Consider the following 18,628-nt stretch of genomic DNA (forward strand, 5'->3'; position numbering starts at 1 on the left):
CCACAAAGCAAGCAGGGGTGGGCCAAATTTAAGAAAAACAAAAAAGAGAGCAAGCTCATTCTGGGCTTGAAACAGGACTTCGTAAGTGCTGGAATCCATAATGAATAGACACCTCTTGCAGATCAGGGTCATGGAGCAATGTGGCCCCAATATACCAGATGTGACTGTTCTCTAAAGATCAATTCAGAGTAGAACTCTTCTGTGAAATCTAACTTTCAGCCATTGACAATTATTTAGGAAATTTAAAAGTTGTGTGTGGGGGTACAAACTGACCAATGGACACTAGTATGCTACCTCTGGCCTCCTGGGTTTAAATTTAATAAGGCCAGATTAAATAATAGCACTGTTTTAATGGTAATTTCCTGATTTTGTTAATAGCACTGGGCTTATGTAAGTACTTTTGTTCTTTTTTTTTTTTTTTTTAAGGAAAAACACTAAAGAATTGAAGGAATAAAGGACATCTTATTTTTAACTTACTTTCAAAGAACTCTGAAAAGTTTGTGGGGTGGGGCTGGGGGGAGAGTGAGAGCAAAAGGAAGGAAGGAGGGACGAAATGATAAAGCAAATGTAGTGAAATAACATCTGGAGAAATGTGGTGTTATGTAGTTTTATGTGTCAGCCTGGCTAGGGTATAGAATCCAGTTACTCAGTTCCAACACAAATCCAAGTGTTGCTGTGAAGGTATTCTGTAGATGTGGTGAACAGCTACAGCCCACTGACTTTAAATAAAGGATATTATCCTCAATTATATGGCTGGAGCTTCATGTGATCAAGTGAAAGACCTCATGTCTCCTTAAGTAATTCTGCCTGTGGACTGCTGCTGTAGCTCCTGCCAGAGTTTCCAGCCTGCCCGACAGATTTCAAATTATTGGCACCCATAATTACAGAGCCAATTCTGTGAAATTTAAATTAAAAAGAAGACAGATATATGCACATACATATAGTATACATACACGTATGGATAGATACAGATATTTCCCACTGGTTCCATTTCTCCGGTAGAACACTGACTGATAGAGATCCTGGTACCATGAAGTGGGGCACTGCTATAATACGTAAAAATGTGGAAGAGGCTTTGGAATTGGGTAATGGTAGAAGCCAGAGAAGTTCTGAGGCATAGGACAGAAAATGCCTAGATTGCCTTGAAGAGACTGTTAGTAGAAAATGGACATTAAATTCAATTCTGGTGAGGATGCAGAAGGTGGTGAAATGCATGATGGAGAAATCTTCTGTCTTCTGTCACCCTAAAAAATACACATATGGTCATGGAATAGAATGTGTACAGAAATACGAATGTTAAAAGTGCTTCTGGTGAGGTCTCAGAAGGCAACTGGGAACATGTTACTGGATAATGGAAGAAAGGTGATACTTGTTAAATAAGTAGCAGACTATCTGGTTCAATTGTGCTGTACTACTTGTGTGGAAAACAGAACTTGTAAGTGATGAACTTTGGTATTTAGCTGAGGATATTTCTAAGCAAAAGGTTAAAGATGCGGCCCAGTTTCTTCTTGGTGTTTACAGAAAAATGTGAGGCCAGAGAAAAACTCAGGCAGGAACTACTAGGCAAAAAGAACCTAGCAAACTTGATAATTTGGAGAATCGTGGCCTATCCAGATTGTGAAGGATGCTAAAATCGGAAAATTCATTGTTACAAAAACATTTCTTCGGATAGTTAGACAACATTTTGATGAAAGAGATTAGATGTGTGTATCCAATGGATCCAATCAAACACCTCAGGAGAAGCTTGGAACAGAGAGAAAGTTATCCAGAAAGGTTCCATAAATAACACTCTTGACATACACAAGAGACCCATGGGATTTTGAGAATGATATACTAGCAGAACACAGCCAGCCTAGACTCACAGGGACAGACACAGGATAAAAGGAAGGTTATCAGATCTCTGGGATTCTACTGGCAGGCTACAAGGCTGCAAACACATGCTAATCTTTAAGAAGAGCTGCTGGGGCACAAGAAGGAGCCATGGGCCCAGAAGGCAGAGTATCAAGGTACAGAATTATCCTCAGGCCTTGAATTTTTTTTTGGAAGATTATTTATTTGATTGAGAGAGAGGACAGAGAAAAAGAAAGAAGAGAGCATGAGTGGGAGGAGGGGCAGAGGGAGAGGGAGAGGGAGAAGACTCCCCACCGAACAGGGAACCCGACTTGGGGCTCAATCCCAGGAACCTGGGATCATGACCTGAGCTGAAGGCAGATTGACTGACTGAGCCACCCAGGAGCCCCTCAGGCCTTGAAAATTAATACAATTTGCCCTGTTGGGTTTTGAACTTGTTTAGGACCAGTGACCCTTTTATTCCTTCCAATTTCTCTCTTTTGGAATGAGGATGGTTAGCCTGTGCTTGTCCCACCATTGTATTTTACAAGCAGGTAATTTGTTTTCTAGGTTTACAGGTCCACAGATGGGGACAGAAGATGCCCCCAGAAGAGACCACATACGTGATCTAGATGGCTGTGATGATGAGATCTGGGACTTTAGATATGATGTTTAGATCAGATTTGGTACTTATTGATGCTATAGTAAGTTGAAACTTTTGGGAATACTGAAATGGCAAGAATACACATTTTGCCTGAAAGATGAATGAATATGAATTTTTGGGTGCCAGAGGGTAAAGACTGCAATAGGTTGGACAGTGGCCCCAAAACAGTATATCTAAGTTGGAACCTCAGGTACTTATGAAGGTTACTTGGAAAGAGGGTCTCTAAAGATGTAATTAAATTAAAGATTTTGAGAATGAGGTAACTTATAGATATAAGAGATAGCTAGTATCCTTAAAAGAGAAAGGAGAGACAGGTATGATACGTAACAGATTTGACTTTACACAGACATTTAAAAATGGAGGGAGAGACTGGAGTGATGTGTGTACAAATCAAGGAACGCCGAGAGTTGCCAAGAGCCACTAGAAGCTGAAAAAGGCAAAGGAAGGTTCTCCATTAAAACCTTTGGAGAAAATGCAGCCCTGCTGATGCCTTAATTTCAGGCCTTTGGCCTCCGAAAATAAGACAATATATCTGTTGTTTTAAGCCACTAAGTTTGTGGTATTTTGTTGTGGTAGACCTAGGAAACAAATATATTGGGTGAAGGGTATATTAAATATTTCTTTGAACTGTTACTGTAATATTTCTCATAGGTTAAATTATATCCAAATTAAAATTTTAAAATAAATACCCAATAATATCTTTAGCTTGGCATGGAAATCCTTTTTTTAATTCTTCTTCTTTTTTTTATAAGTAGGCTCCATGTCCATCATGGAGCCCAACACAGGGCTTGCACTCAGGGCCCTGAGATCAAGATCTGAACTGAAATTAAGAAGTGGATTCTTAACCAACTGCACCATCCAGGTGTCCCTTTGTATGGAAATCCTTACATAATCTCATGCCTGGCTCTTGAAATTCCCGACATCATTTTACTCTGTCTCAAACTGTCTACATTATAAAATACTTTAAAATACTTCCTTCATGGCACGTACAGAGATAAATTTTAGCCACCTGGGAATTTACCATTATGAAGCTTAACAAGAATTCTGGACAAATTTATGCCATCTTTTTAATTTATTTTTATTTTTTTCAAAGATTTTATTTATTTTGACAGATAGAGATCACAAGTAGGCAGAGGCAGGCAGAGAGACAGGAGGGGAAGTAGGCTCCCTGCTGAGCAGAGAGCACGATGTTCGGCTCAATCCCAGGACCCCGGGATCATGACTTGAGCCAACGGCAGAGGCTTTAACCCACTGAGCTATCCAGGCACCCCTATGCTATCTATTTTAAAGACCTGGACTCACATAGGGGCGCCTGGGTCATGAGCCTTCAGCTCAGGTCATGATCTCAGGGTCCTGGGATCGAGCCTCGCATCAGGCTCTCTGCTCAGCAGGGAGCCTGCTTCCCCCTCTTTCTCTGCCTGCCTCTCTGCCTACATGTGATCTTTCTCTCTGTCAAATAAATAAATAAAATCTTAAAAAAAAAAAAAGACCTGGACTCACATAAAAGAATTTGGCCCGTAGTAAAGTTACTTCTCACAAGCAATTTTAAATATGATTTATTTATGAAAACTTACCAGCTGTTTTTCATTCACAGGAGATAGAGGTGGGGGAACAGATTCTCCAGAAGAGGGACGCCAAGTTAAGAGCCTTTAAAATACCAAAGTCACACCAATCACTGTGAGTGTGAAACAGGACACATCCAACATGTGTTTTGGAACAGGCATAAAAAAGTCACAAGAATATGCCCAAAACAATATAATCCTTCTCTGACTACTACTGAAAAAAATCTAGTAAAAAGTTTAAAATATGTATTTCTAGAAAACAGAAATCAATCAATTAGCATATAATATAATCAAAAGGATACTATGGGTGATCAGTTTAAAAAAAATTCTGAAAAGTTTCAAAAACTTTAAACTCACTTTTCCTAAGTATTAATGTCATTAAATATTTCCTAAAGGGAGATTGAGAAAAGTTTGAGACTTTTCAAAAATTTATAGAACTCTTTAGATTCTATTTTTTTTGATGTATAAAAATAAATGAAATAAAATTTGGCCCAAAAGAAGAAACTAACTTGCCATCCCTGACTGGATATTTAGAAGAGAAAGATGACTAAGGCCCAAGTTTTTGCTTCTGAGAAGCAGGAGCTCCTGGGAAATGGAGTAGACAATGGTAGATATATTATTTCAATTCAATATGGAAAGAACTCTGGTACAGTTATTTTCTATTAAGAAATGCTTATTAGATGATCTTTAAGATCATGTATTTTAACCTGCATTTGTAATCCAATAAATTAAAACAGAGGCAGTTCCTAAAACAAACAAAAAAATAAGAATGTTCAGCCTAGCTGGTTTTTGTTAAGACTTCACAGGGACAACAGCTAGGCAAGACTTCATACTGTCTTTTGACATAGATAAACTCTGACAAAAATGGATCATTTGTCAAGTACATTACATTGTTCCAATAAAATGTGCACTAAAAAATAAGAAAAGTTTGACCAGTATTTGTCCTTTCAGTATAGACCCACCTACAGACTGCTTTCCTAGAGGTATGTCCCTTTTGTTTGACTTCCAATGTCCTATTTATTAGGATACTGACAAGGGGATCATATCAGTGTAAACATATTTCACTCATGTCAAGAAAAAGTTTATGATGCTTAAAAATCTGAACTCCTGGTTTTCACACATTACTTTATGTCAGTACATACACATGTATCTACTTAAGATGCTTTAAGTAAGATCTAAAACATCTTATTAAGTAGATTTAAAAATAGTAAATCTAAAGTAAAACTTTCCGTAGGTCAGAGATCCCCAAAGTTTGAGCTGGGAAGTAAATTCAAGTACGTCCTACAAATAATCCAGATGCTATTAGTCATTTAGTGAGACTACATCTCAGTTTCTCCATTGATAAAAACTCCTTCACCACAATTCAATTCCAAACTAATTCATTAGAAGAGGACAATTAACTATAAAATATATTTACAAATAAATTTTCCTTAGATTATTCATTCTATAGTAACTGAAATATATGTTGTTTTTTTTGTTGCTTTTTTAAAATTCAAATCCACTGCTTGCTTTAAGCTGGATAAATAAAACCCTATTAAAAAGTAGAATCACCTCAATATGATCAATCACCATATGATGAATCAGACTGAAGTGTTTGGTTATAAAAAATTTAATTCAAGTATCTGCTATGGTTTATAGGAATCTGATTTGAAATAAATACAAATTCATGGAACACAGTTTTAAAAGAATTTCTGTTAAAAAAATAACTAGTTAAACTTTTTATGTCTATCATTCAATATACAAATATAAAATAAAGTAAAATCCTCTTACGCATGTGGGATTGTGGTTTTGAAGATATCCAATGTGCAGTTACAAGTTTTATCCCAGATTTCTAGGGTAAATTTCTCACCATTCAGAATAACAACATTCTCTAAGCAGTTTGTACCAGATCGTGCTAACTGCTCATTGTCTGTAAAGAAAAGAGCAATTCATTTATATATTGTCAGGGCCACATTTAACACTTTGTGTCACTATTTGCTATAGACCTACCTTGCTGCACACACCAGTAGAGCTGGGCAAAAATATCATCCAAAAGTACATCACTGAGTACCTCTAAATACTGAGTGAATACATCACAGATCGCATAAAGTGCATGATTACAAGTCGTAGTCATCCATTCAGCTTTCTAAGGGAAAAAAGTCATTAAAAGAAGGTCAGACCATTTGTCAACAACCAGAATTAAAGAAGAAATATGCTTGCATGTTTAAAAGCTAAGGCTGTCCATCTTCCTTTCAGACCACTTAACTTCCCTCTAGAATATTACATTCACCTCAACTCACTGAGATCTATTTTTATCCATTATTCTGTAACAATTTATGTATAAAGTAATTAAATTTTTTGCATTATTTTTGATTTTAAAAATTATCATTGAATTGTCTTGCTATTAACATTATAACTCTTCTCAAACAATATGCATGAATATCAACACCTGGCCTTGCTCCATAATATGACAGAACATAAAAGAGAAATAAAGAGGAAGGAAATAGGAATTTATCCAAGTGGGTTTCACATAAATTTAAAATAGAACTTTCATGCAGTATGGTTACTTGAAAATACCATAAATGGTTAATAGGGCCATACAAAATAAGTGTAAATCATTTATTTTTCTCAAATACATAAAGGACTAATCTGGACTAGTGATAATTTTCACGTACAGTTTTATGTCAGTGCATATACATATGTCTACATTATCAGATGTTTTCAGTAAGAGTCTACCCGTAGATTCAAAAATCACAGATCTAAAGTAAAACTTGCTGCAGGCCATTCAGTCCCTTATGTTTCATTTAATATAGCTGTATGGGGCAAAACAAGAAAACCTGAGGCTCTCTCCGTACATTTATTGAGATTCATGCTATAACTGGTTTGTAGTAAAAGACACTGAAATAAAATAAATAAAACTTATTACTATGTATTCTTTACTCACTTCAGAATAAGAAGTCACTATGAATATAAAGAAAGCTACTGGTATCTGTAGTTGTGGCAATATTATAATGAGGAAAGAAACTGGAAGTTCAACAAAAACACTGAAAACAACCAATTCATTAACTCAGTTCTATCCCCAAATAGGATTCTTGTTTTATAAAGACATAACTTTTTATTATAATGAACAGCTCTCCAGGAACTTTTTTTCTTTTCTAAGTACTTGATTTGATCTACTAAACTGCATTAGGGAAAATACCCAGAACCTTTTAACTTAACTCTGTTAAATGAAATTTTTTTCCTCTTACCTCTGTCTGCTGTTCTGGCAATTTCATGTTGTCAAAAATTCTGAAAACAATTCTAAATAAATCCTGCCACCAGTGTTTTTCATAAGTGTGGCCATAAGTTTTCATTATCTCGAACATTACTGTTAAACCCCTAAAACAATAAAACACAAGTGGGAAGCTATAACACAAAAAATATGCCATATCAGAATACCCTCTTAAAATAGTTCTTAGAGGTCATAAAGCTACTAAAAAAAGTTTAAAACTGGTTTTAAACTAATAAAAGATATTCAGTTTTAAGAAATTTCCACTGTAAAACTGGTTTCTTTGGGATGCATCATGTAGGAGAAAATTCCAAAGGACTTGGCCTTAAAATGTTTTATTTCACTTTTCTCCCACTCCCACCCCATCATTCCAGCATTTTAAGATTGTAAATGAAATTAAAGATTGCGAATAATCATCATAAAATTGGTTTCTGGGAAATTTTTTTCCTAGAGTTACAGGACTTTTTAGCTAACATTTTAATTGTTCATAGATTATCCCTGAACTAAAAGATTTATAAAACTGATCCACTAAGACATTCATGTGGCAGTTTGTTTCCTACTATATGCCAGGGATAGAACAATGCTTGGCACACAATAAGTATTTACTGAACAAATAAACTGCTTAGTATCACATGCACTGTCTTTTGAATAAGTGTTACAATTAAAACTCAACACTGCCTTCTTGATTCCTTATTATCTTCCTCTAATAATCCCTTCATGTAATCATTAAAAAACTTGATCTGTTCTTTATATGTTACTTTCTTCTAGCAAAATAGGTATCTTTCCAGTAAGAAAAAGGTCTTTATTTCTAAAAAGTCTGATGGTAAGCCAAAACCAAATGTTATCTGAAAGACTCCATAAGGACTGGTTCGTAGTTCAGCTCATTTGCTGCTATGCTACCTCTGGGTCTGGCACATAATAGGCTCTAACTATTTGTTAAATAAACGTGCAAATGGTACTTTGGTCCTATAGCAAGTTCACAGCAGTTATTTGATCCCTAAGTACCTAATGTGTATAATGAAAAGTAAAGGAGCCATAGTAAAGAAATTCCTGTGGAAGTAACATACTCTTCTTTTGGAGAAGCCTGTTGGAATTCATGTTTCCCCTTACAATGGAACAAGGCTCCCTCTTCCTCCATCTCCTGAGCTTGAAATTCACCTCCTCCCACTCTAAGTAACCAGATGCTAAATCCCACAGCTAGGGATAAGAGGATGTGGGAATCCTGTTTTTTTCCAGGCCCACAAAGCAAACACAGAGCTACAGAGGTTTCCAAGATTTTCACAGTTCAAGAAACCTTTTTGAAACAATACTTAAGTTGCTGCTACAGGGAAAAAGAGTATGTGAGACCCTAGGTTAATTAACCAATCCTAAATCTATAAAATTTTAAGGCAATCAAATGAGAACACATGTGAATGTACTGTGTAATTAACCTGTTACACAAATCATGGTATTACATTTTTTAAATGTAATCTAAGATCAGTCCTTAAAGATCCTGGAATGAAATAAGAAAAAGCCATTACTGAACAAAGTTTACTCATGTTTTTCCTCTCCTTTATTAACTAGAATACATATTTTCTCTTCTCTTTAATAACCAGAACTCCTTCATAATCTCAACATGGGATATGGCAAGAAGGAAAGTGGGTGGTCCCAGACAAGAACAGGCTCAAAAACTAAGGAAGCAGGAAGATCCTTCATCCCCTCATCAAATAAATTTCTACAAAGAAACAAGAGCGGATATGTGCGTGTGTGTATGTATGTATGCCAAGTTTATACGATGTGTCTGTCATGATATATTAGCTGCTCCAATGATATGGCTGGTCAATTCAAAGCTATAAATCTCAGTAATTTAGTTTACATGAATCAGGGGCTATCTTGAATTTTATCAAGTTCCTAACAGGTCCACTGCCAAACAATTTTCAATCTCTAAAATGCTGTATTCTGTTCTTGTGATTATGAAATTCTATTACAAATTCCCAAGGTTTGAGTCCTATTTTGGACTGCTTACCTAATTTTATAAAAATTTCCATGATAAATAAAAATGAAGTTTCTTAGGATATGTATCAAACTCCACCTTGGATGGGGATGAGGGTGGTTGTGGTATAAGAGGAGGTTGTGGTATATAAGAGGAGGAAGGAGAGATTCATTCCTTCATTATAGTTCTATCACTGATATCTTACAAGTCTCTATTTACTACCTTTCCAATTAAAAAAAAAATCCAATAAAGTTAATTGCCCAAATGATTAATGATTCTCCCTAAAAAGAAGATGGGCTATATAAAAGACAGATTTTATTTAAACATATAATTAAACTCATGATGCCTCAAGCACTCGTCGACAGGTAACAGGATATACAAATCAGTCATGTCAATTTGGCAGTAAAAAATGTAGGATAGGGGCGCCTGGGTGGCTCAGTGGTTAAAGCCTCTGCCTTTGGCTCAGGTCATGATCCCAGGGTCCTGGGATCGAGCCTCACATCGGGCTCTCTGCTCAGCGGGGAGCCTGCCTCCTCCTCTTCTCTCTCTCTGCCTGCCTCTCTGCCTACTTGTGATCTGTCAAATAAATAAAAATCTTAAAAAAAAAAAAAAAGGATACAAATTTTCTATGGGATTGGCATGAGCTGTAATGTAAGTGTGAACTGAATCCTTATCCAGTTACATTATATCCATAGAAGTTTCTTTACAAATGAACTATATACTCATATAGATCTTTTACCTAGAATATACTTTTGAAAGAGTGCACTTCTTTTTTAATAGACCTACATTATTCAAAACTCTGTTACTATGAAGACCAGTCTTCAAAGAGAAATGGTTCTTTATCTAAAGCTCACCAAGGATGTGCAATGAGAAATTCTTTTAGCATTCATCAGGAAATACATTTTGCCACTAACTTCAACTTTTAATTAGAAACAAATGTATGAAAAGACAGAATGTGTAAACTATTAAATTAACATAGAAGCCAAAACAAAGTAGTATGCTCGACTAAAATCTGAAGAAAAAGTAGTATTTCCATTTTTACTGTTGCTCCACTTAACATATTTTAAAATCTGCCTATCAAATAATGACTATATTTGATAAAACACATGACTTATGGATTTATGGCCTTCAACTACTGAACTTATGTTCACATAAAAAGAAGTCAAAATGAGCCTTTCAAAATCGTAGTTACAAACACTGATTGTTACCTGGTTCTTACATCTAATTTGCATCTATTGATGATACAGGATAACTCAAAGAGAATTGGGAACCATCCTCTCACCCAAACCCTGTCTTCCGGCGCCACGTTCATATCATCACTTGTGTACTCTTTGAAAGCCTTCAAGAAGAAAGGTAGATATACTTAAGGTAAAACATAACACCTGTGTATTATTTCTCCCCCAAAATTTTTAAAATGCTCTACAAATCAAAAGGGGGCCAATTTGATAAACAATTTATAGAAAGATAGAGATTGTAACTGTCTATGAAGAGCACTGCACTAAAATCCTGGGGTTGGTTTCAGCTTCAACTCTGTCATCAGCTTTTCTGTATTATTATTGTATTCGGCAGGTTAAACCAGGCTTCCATTTTTATCCTTTCCCTGGTTATGACACATGCAGCCTTATCAGCTTCCCTGGGAAGTATGAAGGTCAAATGAGTCGATGCATGTAAAAAGTACTAAGTTCCCCCATAGGAACACATTAGTATGTAGTAAAAAAATTTTACTACCAAATTCTCTTAATGATAGATTCAGATATGCAAGTTAAGGCTGGCAGCCAGGTTGCCAAATCAACTTTTTACTTCAGTGCTTGAGTCCACGCTCATCCATAGACAGCCAACTTCAGTACTGTATAGCACCATATGCAAGAAATAGTATGGGCTAATGGCTAAAAACATGGGATTCAGTTCAAACCCTAGGTCTCCTTTACTAGCCCTGCAACCATGGACACATTTTTTAACTTCTTTGTGCCTCAGATTCCTTATCTGTATGGGGCTGTAACACTACCTATACCATAAAGTTAAGAACATTAAACAAGTTAATATGTGTAAAGTACTCAGAAAAACACCTGATATCTTTAGTAAATGACAGCTATCATTACACTTGGAAAAACAAACACCTGACACTTTTAATAAATGATAGCTATCACTACTAATCACTTAAGTCTGAAACAAGTTCAGATAATTTGGGGGTTTACTGAAAACTAAATGCTTCATATACCCTCAATTCCCAAATAAACTTTGATCTCAGACTGGAAATAAATACTCAGCAAAATTTTGTTTACTAAATGACGCTATACCTGAGGTCTATCAGACACATATTTTGCACAATGGCGAATAAGTCGAATTGCTTCCATACTTGTGTCTGGGAAAGCTGCATTGCACGCAAATTCAGACAAACACTTCACTGCATCCTGGAAAGAATCAATGGTCGCTGGAAAGTGTTTTTCAAACACAAGAGCTGAAAGGATGGAAAATATATCAAAATAATTGTTTCAATTATTCTTAACTGCAACAAAAAAACACCAACCCCAGAAGTTAAAGCATAATTAAAGGTGAAGGGTTTTGGTGTCTAACAGACATCACTTCGTATCTGTCATTACTGCTTACTTGACTGTCTGGAGTAGTGGGGAGAGGTACACAGTGTTTTCTTTACACTATAAACCCAACACACAATACAGTGACAGTACAGTAGGTACTGAATCAGTAGCTGCTGAGATGAATATACAAAATTGCGTCCAACCTATCTGTATCGCAGTCTCTTAATCTATGAAAAATGATGAGGGTCATCACTATCATCTGTCAGACAGGCTTAACTTACAACCTCAGTATTTAATTCTCCCTTATAAGTCAAAGGAGGCTGTATAACGGAGTGGTCAAAAACCTCTCCCTTGCTTTGAATCCCAATAACTCAATCATGCACCCCATGTAGGTCACTTGACCTCACTGGGTCTGAGTTTCCTGATCTATTTAAAAAGGTATAGTTAAGATACATAGCTCATAGAGTTGTTGTAAAGACCAAAGGAAACACATTCAATGCTTACTGTTCTTGCCACTGGTAAACATTCAATAAATATTAACTATAATAACGTAATAACAATATTACTATCATTACGAACACTCTACAGGCAAACCTTGTTAAGCTGAAAACCCAGAATAGGTCTGTGATCTTATATTTCTATTATTTTCTGAAAACATTAAAGCTTTGCTTTTTTTTTTTTTTTTAAATTGAATGCAGGCAGAAGAATACTCACTGACAATGTGCCCTGTTGTTTGGAATGCAAGTTCCACTATGCTTTCATCTTGATCGGATGCAGCTAGATGAAACACAGAGAAAATATTCTTCCATCCAGACCGAATGTTAGCAGCTTGAGAATTAACCATTTGTGCTATACACCGTACAACCATATCTCGAATTGTTGGAGACCTAAAATATTAATATAATTGCTTGGATATGTACATACATAAAACCCAGAAGTTTCTTTTTTTTTTTTTTTCCTTTCTTCTGTTTACCCCTGCTGTGAAAAATAATAAGGTATTTTTCTGATATTAAGCAATTCAACAAATATAATACCTGTTCCTTTTCATTATATGTTCAAAGGGTCTTAAGAAATCCTTCTGGAATCTGAAATTAGCAAGCTCCCCTTTTTCTAAAAACTTCATTGACAATTGCCTCAAGGAGTCTACTGCAAAGATAGCTACATCTTCATTAGGATTACAGCCAACCTGTAATGGCAACAGAAATATAGGGTGCTAATGTCAGCAGTGAAAGTCTATTTCTTCATTTTTGTTTTAGAAAAAATATATCACTAAGAACACAAATTGGTAAATCTTAAAATTCTCCACAAAGGCACTAGGTGTACTAACAATATTTTTCAACAAGAAAAACACATTTTATTTTTATTTTTTTAAGATTTTTTATTTATTTATTTGACAGAGATCACAACTATGTAGAGAGGCAGGCAGAGAGAGAGAGGGGGGAGGAAGCAGGCTCCCTGCTGAGCAGAAAGCCCGATGCGGGGCTTGATCCCAGGACCCTGGGATCATGACCTGAGCTGAAGGCAGAGGCTTTAACCCACTGAGCCACCCAGGCGCCCCAAGAAAAATATATTTTAACTAAATACTTAAAACCTACAGCAATCATTTAAAAAAAAAACAAAAACAAAAACAGGATTCAAAGGTTTTCCTACTTTTAATTACAAAAATGTAATTTAAAAAAGGTAGAAAAGGAAAAAAACATCTCAATTAGATTTTAAGGAATTTTAAACAAAAAACATTACAAATGAAAGCAAATCCTACAATTATTCAAATACCTTATTAAAATGATCACCAATAACTTCCCAAATTCGAGACCACTGCAATCTTATTCTTCCCATGTTGTAATATGATATTTCTACTATTTTTTGTAGACTAAACATTCTTGGATGTGTAGTGGAAAGTAATTCATCCATAGACACAGCACAGAGCCAACGGACAAAATCCACTATAATATAAATAAATTTATATTTTGTTAGCTTAACTTTCAAGTCTTTTAGCCAAAAACCAATTTATAAGTGAAACAAATGTATATACTTACCAATAGCGTTTCCATCTAGCCTTGTAGACCCTGTAAATATTCTAAAGAAAAGAAACATAATTCAGAAATTTATAAACTCTTACATCTGTTACATCAATTCAAAAGTACCATGAGGTACTTGCTACTTTAAATCTGGTTTAGGAGAACAAAAAATGAGGTAGTCAAATACATTCTAATATATCATTTCATAACAAGTTTAGTTTGGATGTTCCTCCCTCCCTCCTTTGCATTAAAAAATATAATAAAGAATATATTGTTTTAATTTTATTAGTAAGCTTACACAAACACTAGATCAACACGAGACTCTAAAGATAAGGAAAATATCAGTTTGTAAAACTAAGTGACTAACTGGCAGAGTACAAAACAGAAGGTATTTTTCAATCTTTCCTGACTATCTACTAGCATTAAACATGCTCTTAAGATGAAAAAATCCTTTGTTTTTACAAGTAACATACATTTGATTAGAAAACTCATTATGTTAAATTATAAGCAACCTAACAGAAACTTGCAAATAGTCTCTAATAGTTTAACTAAGAAGTGGTTAAATAACTTTTCCTGGAAAATTCAAATGTATATAGAGTTAAGCTGTGTTGTCCAGGTTTGCCCAGCTTTCTTCACTGAACTTTTTCTTTGTTTCAAAGTTTCATATAAGATTTTGGCATAGACCTATTAGTCCTCTTCTAAAGTCTGCATTTTTACTGATGCTCCGGGTTTATAACCAAGGGTTTGATGTGCCTTCCAGGGTGAACTGATATTCCTCAATTTACACTGTGTACCACAGGATTTGCGTGGCAAAAAGGAAATGTTAAAGGCAGAAGCAGGTCAAATATTAAGCTTAGAAATAAAAGTAATCTGGGGCATCTGGGGGGCTCTGCTGGTTAAGTGCCCAACTCCTGGTTTCAGCTCAAGTCGTGATCTCAGGGTCATGAGACTGAGCCCCCTGTTGGGCTCCGTGCTTACTACGGAGTCTACTTGGGATGCTCTCTCCCTCTGCCCTCCTCCCCCCCGACCCGCTCACCTCTCTCTCTAAAATAAATAAATCTTAAACAAACAAACAAAAAAAGAAATAAAAAGTAATCATAGTAACAGTAATAGCTACCAATAATCAAAAAAGTGGGTGCTATTCTAGGTGTTTTATGATATATCCACTCACTTAATAATCACAAATAGCCTGTGAAGTAGGGACTAGTATACTTCTAATTTTATATAGAAACTGAGGAACAAATATATTTAATCACCTCCTCAAAGTTACAGAACTAGTAAATGCTACAGCCAAGGTTCAAACCAGGATGGGCATACGCCAGGGTCCATCCTCTTAACTACTTTGATATGCTGCTTCACACTTACCTGAGCAAAACATAAACACTTAAAATATATCCTGGTTTTTTCCCTACTATGTCCACTATACCCATGTTGTAAGTATATCATGATTTTTTAACCTCAGTGCCCTTGAATGTCTGTCCACGTGTCCTGGCAATGAGTAACAAATACAAAACAGCCTAAAAACTGACAACGTGATGACTCACATTCTGATCTCCTGCTAAAGGAATATTTTAAGATTTCCTCTATTGCTCTTGTCAGTAGAACAAAATAATTCAAAGATCTGGCTGAGAACATCATCTGGGGGGGAAAGTAGAATAATAAAGGCCCCATTTAATCCAGTGGTTAGACTGGATCCAGAGATTAAAAATATACAAAGCCTACAACTTCTCACATGAACAAAAATGAAAATGGCTGGTATACACATTATAAATGTCACTAGGCGATTTCTCAAACTACAGGTATTCTCATAGATGCTGGCTATAAAAAAAAAATAACCACAATGACAAAACTAAACAGTAAATAGGAGAAACAACAAGAAAAGGAAGAAAAGAAAAAAAATTCTTTAGACGAAGAAGGAAGCAAACTACAAAGAGTAAAGGAGTGAAGAACAGAAGCAGAGATGGAGATTATACGCAATTACAGTGGAAAGAAGCAACAAATTCTCTGAAGGCCCTAAAATGATGGAGAACAAAGACAAAGAAATACCAGTAGCAATCAGACAAGTTTACAGAGTCAGGGTGACAAAAGTTAGAGGGAGCATGCATCCTGAAAAAGGGCATTCAAATTCCTACTCACTTTGGTAGCCTCTGAGGGGTCACTTTATTTCTAGTAATGCCCCGCCACAGATAAGCCATATGGTAGGAACTTGGCAGTCTGTGGAGGCATTTCAAGTTCACCTTCATAAACTAAGGCAAGAGAACGTAGCTATGTTTCACAAAATCAGTCTATGAAACGGATTTTACATTCCCTGTATGAAAAGCCAAGGACAGATGCACAAGAATCTTGTGTGTTAATATTAAAAGACATGTCCAGTGGGTGGGGGGTTGGATGAGCCTGGTGGTGGGTATGAAGGAGGGCACGTATTACATGGAGCACTGGGTGTGGTGCATAAACAATGAATCTTGGAATGCTAAAAATAAATAAATAAATAAAATAACAAAATAAATAAATAAATAAAAGTCATGTCCTGAAAACTATGAGCAGGAAAACAAAATGAGAGATTACTGCTTCAGCCACAAAATGAAAAGCAATGCAGCAATACCAAAAAAAAAAAAAAAAAAAAAAAAAAAAAAATTAAAAAAAAAATCAAACCAAAAACAAAGGAAGAAGAAAGAAAGAAAGTTGACAAAACCTGCAGATTCTGGACCACATAAACTTTAAACTGTATGCAATACAGAGGGCAAACTAAATTACTGTACATGTAAAAAATTTTTACAGTGAAAATATCAGAGGTAATACTTATTTCTAAGACCTAATCAGAAGATATTATGAGCAAACGTAGTTGGGGATGAGCTACATGTATTTTCTGAAGGGAGACAGAAAGTTCCAAAGTGTGAGATGGGTCAGTATAGAGATAGATCTGGTGTGGTTAAAATTAATAAAAACATAAACTATGGTACTGGTTTTTAACTTTTAGTGGTAACTCATTCCTGGACAAAATCGATTCCTGTACAGTTAGAATAGCTTTTAATAAAATCATATATTTTTTCTCTTAATAAACAGGCACTATAAATAATTAAGCAAAAAATAATTACTTTGATTTTAAACATTTACTTTCTATACTTGTCATAACAGATTATTCAGAACACCAGACCTAAGGACAAGAAAATGACTTGTTACAAGTACAAAACTTTCCAGGATGATGCCTGACAATGTTCACAACACTGACTCGAATACCTCCTAAGTTATCTGACTTAGCTTATGAATTTAGAGTCAGAATATTACATATGAAAATATACTCAGAAACTGAGAAAGAAATTTAATGAGAAAGTTAAAAGTACCACACAAGAATATAATCTAATAGTAAATCAAAGATGTAACTTTTAATGCTTTTATTACAAGTTAAAATTTAAATGTTGAGGTTTTGTGTAAAATCAGACATTGGATTTATGTTTGCAGAAATTATCTGGTGATGAGGAGTTTGAGACAACAAAGTACTAACAGAATTTATGTTAAGACTCCTCTAAAATACCTTAAATTCTTAAAATAGAGAGGCATATCATTTACTCAAACGAGTAGTATGTCTCCTCGCAACAAACAGTGGATGGATGGATAAATTAGAACTGGCTTTGGTCATATAAAATATACTATGGATATAAATAGTAGGTAAAATGTTAACTCTTGCCTGAAGAGATTCTCATAATGACAGTAAAATCATCTGGAAACAAGCTACCCTGAAAGCAGAAGGGCATATATTATTACACTGCTCTCCAGCTGTACATGCAGGCAGAGAGGTGGAGAGGATAAAAGCATACGCTCAAGAGACATGCTGCCTGAATATATGTCCTGGCACCACTCCTCAAAATTCTTTGTGGATGAAACCGTTATTGCAACAATAATCAAGATTAGTTGGGGGGATGAGCAAGTTATTTAGGCACCCCTGTCTCAGTTTCCTCATTTATAAATTAAAGACAATAGTAATACTCATCTCATGAAGTTGCTGGAAGTATTAAGTGACAAGTAATACCCGGAAAGTACTTTGAAAAGCGCCAAGCACATGGTAAGCCTTCAAGTCATACAGGGAGTATTAGAGGATATGCAATCTTTCTTCAGCCTTCACCAGGAAAAGGCAAATGACCTCCTTCCCTTATTAAAAAAAAAAAGAGTCTGCAAGTGAAGATTACAAGTTCTTTTCAAAGAAAAAGTGGCAGGGAATATTTCCAGGGTCAGTAGCCACTGAATACTCTAGTTCAGTCTGTACTAAAGAGCAAGAAGTTTTATCTGAAGTAAAATTCTGGATTAGCACAAGTCTTCAAGCACCAAGAAAAAATACATACTATACATCTGCAAGTTCCAACAGAAGTAATAAAAAAATCTGAATGTTAGTGTTGTAAAATGTTAAGTTTCAAATATTTGGGGATTCATCTAGAAAAAGCTAATCTTCAAAAGAACACTTAGTATGGGGTCACTTTTAGAAAATAAACTAAAAATGAGAAATACTTGGTAATAAGATACACTCTGAAGTCCTTTCCAAAGAAATTTGCAATGAGAATTGCCAGCAAATCCTTCATTTACCCCTAATGCAGTCTTACATCAAATAGAACCTGAAAGATTACACTCCATTTTCATTGAGGGATAATGACACCAATTAGTTTTCTATAAAGAAAATAAAACATGTGTTTCTTTTCATCAAGATAACCATTTCCCTAATGCCCATTAATTTCTAATTTATATTAATGTAAATTTTCATACTGTTTATCCCCTTCAGATAGTCCACGATCTAAAGAGCAAAATTATA

General features: G+C 35.3%; 1 protein-coding gene across 2 annotated transcripts in view; it reads right to left on the bottom strand.

Moving 5' to 3' along the window:
• The window catches only part of ARFGEF1 (ADP ribosylation factor guanine nucleotide exchange factor 1), a 144,854-nt gene that overhangs the window by 15,055 nt on the left and 111,171 nt on the right, over positions 1-18,628 (bottom strand). For both annotated transcript variants that reach the window (XM_032847874.1, XM_032847875.1), the window contains exons 24-33: positions 13,849-13,889; positions 13,586-13,755; positions 12,847-12,998; positions 12,527-12,699; positions 11,573-11,733; positions 10,484-10,614; positions 7,284-7,413; positions 6,046-6,181; positions 5,827-5,965; positions 4,069-4,141 (exon numbers count right to left, since the gene is read on the bottom strand). In XM_032847874.1, the coding sequence (XP_032703765.1) occupies positions 4,069-4,141; positions 5,827-5,965; positions 6,046-6,181; positions 7,284-7,413; positions 10,484-10,614; positions 11,573-11,733; positions 12,527-12,699; positions 12,847-12,998; positions 13,586-13,755; positions 13,849-13,889 (1,306 nt within the window). The remainder of the gene's footprint in view (positions 1-4,068; positions 4,142-5,826; positions 5,966-6,045; positions 6,182-7,283; positions 7,414-10,483; positions 10,615-11,572; positions 11,734-12,526; positions 12,700-12,846; positions 12,999-13,585; positions 13,756-13,848; positions 13,890-18,628) is intronic.

The sequence above is a fragment of the Lontra canadensis genome, unplaced genomic scaffold, assembly GCF_010015895.1.
Source record: "Lontra canadensis isolate GAN:19392208 unplaced genomic scaffold, GSC_riverotter_1.0 scaffold195, whole genome shotgun sequence".
In the NCBI taxonomy this organism is placed as follows: domain Eukaryota; kingdom Metazoa; phylum Chordata; class Mammalia; order Carnivora; family Mustelidae; genus Lontra; species Lontra canadensis.